This window comes from Camelina sativa, chromosome 16 (assembly GCF_030686135.1).
Source record: "Camelina sativa cultivar CO46 ecotype springtype chromosome 16, ASM3068613v1".
NCBI classification, from domain to species: Eukaryota; Viridiplantae; Streptophyta; class Magnoliopsida; order Brassicales; family Brassicaceae; genus Camelina; species Camelina sativa.
Window position 1 is genome coordinate 2737329 of NC_141895.1, and position 3324 is coordinate 2740652.

The window sequence follows — 3324 nt, forward strand, 5'->3', positions numbered from 1 at the left end:
TTTTGAAACGGATGGAGTATAAGTCTCTTATATATGAAAAGTTTTATAAAAGTAATACAAATTGTTGTGGCTGACCTACAATAAAGGCTAGCTACCATGAGAAATCACCTTGAATGGTCTAGATCACGTAAATCACTTGGTAATCATGAACAAATTTATTAAAGTTAATTAAAAAGAACTTGTTCCAAAGTCTTTTAAGGTCTAAAGAAACAAACAAAACTTATTTTCCTGACAACTGATCTCTTCATGATAACTATCATTAGAAGATGTCTGAGTTAACGCACTCGAGCAAACAGACGACGAAGACCCTGAAGAAGACGAACAAAAACAACAACAACAACAACACGACGTAGCAGGAGTCAAATTCAGATCACAGCATCTTCTTCTTCGTATTTTATTCTTCTTATCTTTTCTCATAAAGTCATAAAAAATGGGACAAGTACTACTCTTCTTCTCCTCCTCACTTTCTTTCTCTGTCTCTTTCTCATTCTCCAAATCGTCTCGTTCCTCTTCTTTCCTCTTATTACTATTGCTTCTCTTCTTTAAGAACACTCTGCACAGAACCCAATTCATGCTCTGTACCTTTTTTTATAAAAAAAGAAAAAAAAAAATAGACACTTTTAGAATCCTACCTAGCTTCTTGTTAATATTATATAACAGATTCGAGTATTTGTGAAATCTTACATGTGATGATTCTTGTTGTGAATCAACAAGACGGTACTCATGAAGAACCCAATTGGTTCTTGTCCCGTTTGGTGGTTTACCTTTGTAGAAAACCAGAGTTTTCTTCATCCCCACGGCAAGCGTCTTCTTCCCGATTTGCTTATCGATACCGGTCGCTTTCCAATAGCCCGAACCGGTTGATCGGTTTGACCGGTTTCCGTTCGGGTATTTAGCTTCCTTGGTGCTAAAAAAATACCTCTCTGAATCACAATCACCTGTGATCATCATCATGCATAACATACACACTAAACCATCAAAAACCCGAATTGAACTGAAAGAATAGATTTATTTTGTATAGGTTTAATTTACCTGGTAAATCCCATGGATCCGATTTACAAACATCGGTTTCCGGTATTACAGAAGCTGGTAAGGGTAAACCGGTTACTTTCCTACGCAAATATTGAACAACTAACTCTTCATCGGTCGGGTGAAATCGGAAGCCAGGTGGTAATCTAAGTACTCCTCTGTTCTTAATAGTGCTACGCTTCTCCATCGTGTTTTTTGTTTTTGTTTTTAAAGGTTTGAGGTTTTTGAACCGTAGAAACAGAGACAAAAGAAGATGAGAGATTATTGAAAATGGAGAGGGAAAGTTGCGTTTATTTTATAGCAATGGATGGGGCTCATATCGTATTTTTGTAATTAAGTACATTTTAAGCCATGTCGTAATGAATTGAATTTGGTAACCATTACTATTTAAGAGTTTTGGTCTTTTAAACTTAAGTAAAAAATGTACCACGAGACCAGAAAAAAAAAAAGAAAAAAGTTTAAACAATGAAAAGAATAGTATAGTTCAAATTTGACTAAATATTTCAACCAATTTATTTTTGTTATTATCACAAAAATAGTGTTACCGTGCTATGAATGAGGTTAATCAAAACTTAAAAGACCCAATTAAAGACTTTTCACTCCCAAAAAAAAAAAAAAAAAAAAAAAAAAAAACTCACGAATCTTGTCGTGAGACATCAATGTTTGTGAACCAGCGACTTCTACGCTTTGATCTGAACACGTGAAATCACATAGTGGGAGTCAAAAAGATCGAGATATATAATTTTTAGTGATTACGTATAACATTTCATCTCATGAGTCTTCTGCTACTGATCCTCCCACGTCGACACAGGACCATCCGAAGACGTCCCTCGCTTGTTTGCAGAAAATTAAGGGCTATCGTTTGGGAGTGTTATTGTGCGAACGTTAAATGAAGTGACAGAATTATTCTTGACCATTTGTTTTCCTCAATGCTTGATATTTTTTGTATCTGATTTTTGCGTCGGAATAACTTAAATACAATTGTCTTGTTTTGCAAGTTTGTTTTCCTCAATTCTCATCTTTTGTGTATCTGGTTTTTGCGTCGGAATAACTTAAATTAATGATCGTTGAAACTTAATTATTCTTGACCAATTGTCATATTTTGCAAGTTTACTTACTCATCAAATATCACGTAATTAAGAATACAATTAAAAAAATGTATATACGAACGAATACATTAGTAATTTAGTTTTAACGATCATTAATTAACATAAATGTTATTGGAAAATGATGTCAGTTTATTATAGTTATGGCATATTTCGTAAACGATGTGCTACGAGCAAATCGTAGGTAAAGAAAGATGCGTATGCAACTAAATTTCGATTATTCAATTTAAGGAGATGTGGATTTCATGGGGTCTTTGAAAGTGACAAATGCCCTGAAGATTCCTCTACCCGGATGGTCCAATCATCTTTTCCCAATCCAGATAATAAATTGCATAACCATCTTTCTTTTATAAACACTTTAGCGTATATGTATTCCATTAAAAAAATAGACATGAGCTTTTCTTTCTTCTTTTTTGTCAACCATTCGTAAGGGTTCCTAAACCAACACGTTATTGAATCTCTAGTCTTACGTATAACGAAAGAAAAGAAATTCCAAAACGGTCGGCTTTGTATAACAAGTGATAAACTTATAGGAATTGACGTGTTTTCACTAAGTATTTCCATTTTTATATCATATATTTTGATATTGAATATTTTATTATGATTTAGAGTATGCATGATGACTGTTTGCTGAGTTTGAAGCGAACAAGTGAACACAACAAGGCCAGTACTATTCATATATTTGTAATTGTTTAATTGGTGAATTGATCTGAAAAAAAAATGACAAGGAAAGTGTGCTCATGTACTAGCAAAACCTTTTTAAGAGGTAGAATTAATTTCAGGAGTTCTAGCAAGTTGCCAAGTTGCCATAAATTAAAAGAACAAAAAGTGGTAATAATGTTGTAGAAAGAACTTAACAAGCTAAACAAGTAAAAGATGGAATTAGGTAAATGCGTGATCGCACGGAGAATGGAGAAGTCAAGAAGGCATTTAGTTGCTTCTAAAACGACGTTCGATTGCGTTGTCCCACCGGAGATCTCTCCTCCACATTAACTTCCTTTTGTCTCACACAGTCCGTACACACCTCCTAATCTCACATTCGCAAATGACTAAATTGCCTCTAGTTAAAATTCAATGGCCACCAATGAGAAATCTAGAGCAAGTGGTACGTAAGAAAGCGTGATTAGTGGGGAACATACAAAATAAAAGTGTACGAAACCACGACTATAACAAATAGTGGCGAATGTAG

General features: G+C 34.2%; 1 protein-coding gene across 2 annotated transcripts; it reads right to left on the reverse strand.

Annotated features, from left to right (window-relative positions):
- LOC104749519 (NAC domain-containing protein 41) lies at positions 1–1679 on the reverse strand. Of its 2 annotated transcripts, none has more exons than XM_010471163.3 (3): positions 1033–1679; positions 685–938; positions 1–582 (listed from the first exon to the last, which is right to left on the reverse strand). In XM_010471163.3, the coding sequence occupies exons 1-3, from the start codon at positions 1214–1216 to the stop codon at positions 202–204; spliced, it is 819 nt and encodes a 272-aa protein (XP_010469465.1). In that variant the 5' UTR covers positions 1217–1679; the 3' UTR covers positions 1–201. The 2 variants fall into 2 exon arrangements, with proteins under 2 accessions (XP_010469465.1, XP_087347579.1); XM_087491453.1 differs by having other exon boundaries at positions 133–553; positions 1033–1656.
- Positions 1680–3324: the final 1645 nt, after the last annotated feature.

What these genes read in the sequence shown, in the direction of transcription:
- LOC104749519 (XM_010471163.3), bottom strand. Translation starts at nt 1,216, where the DNA reads ATGGAGAAGCGTAGCACTATTAAGAACAGAGGAGTACTTAGATTACCA. An exon ending in GGATCCATGGGATTTACCAG is followed by an intron (nt 939 to 1,032) that starts GTAAATTAAACC and finishes TGATGATCACAG; the next exon opens with GTGATTGTGATTCAGAGAGG. An exon ending in CACAACAAGAATCATCACAT is followed by an intron (nt 583 to 684) that starts GTAAGATTTCAC and finishes TTATAAAAAAAG; the next exon opens with GTACAGAGCATGAATTGGGT.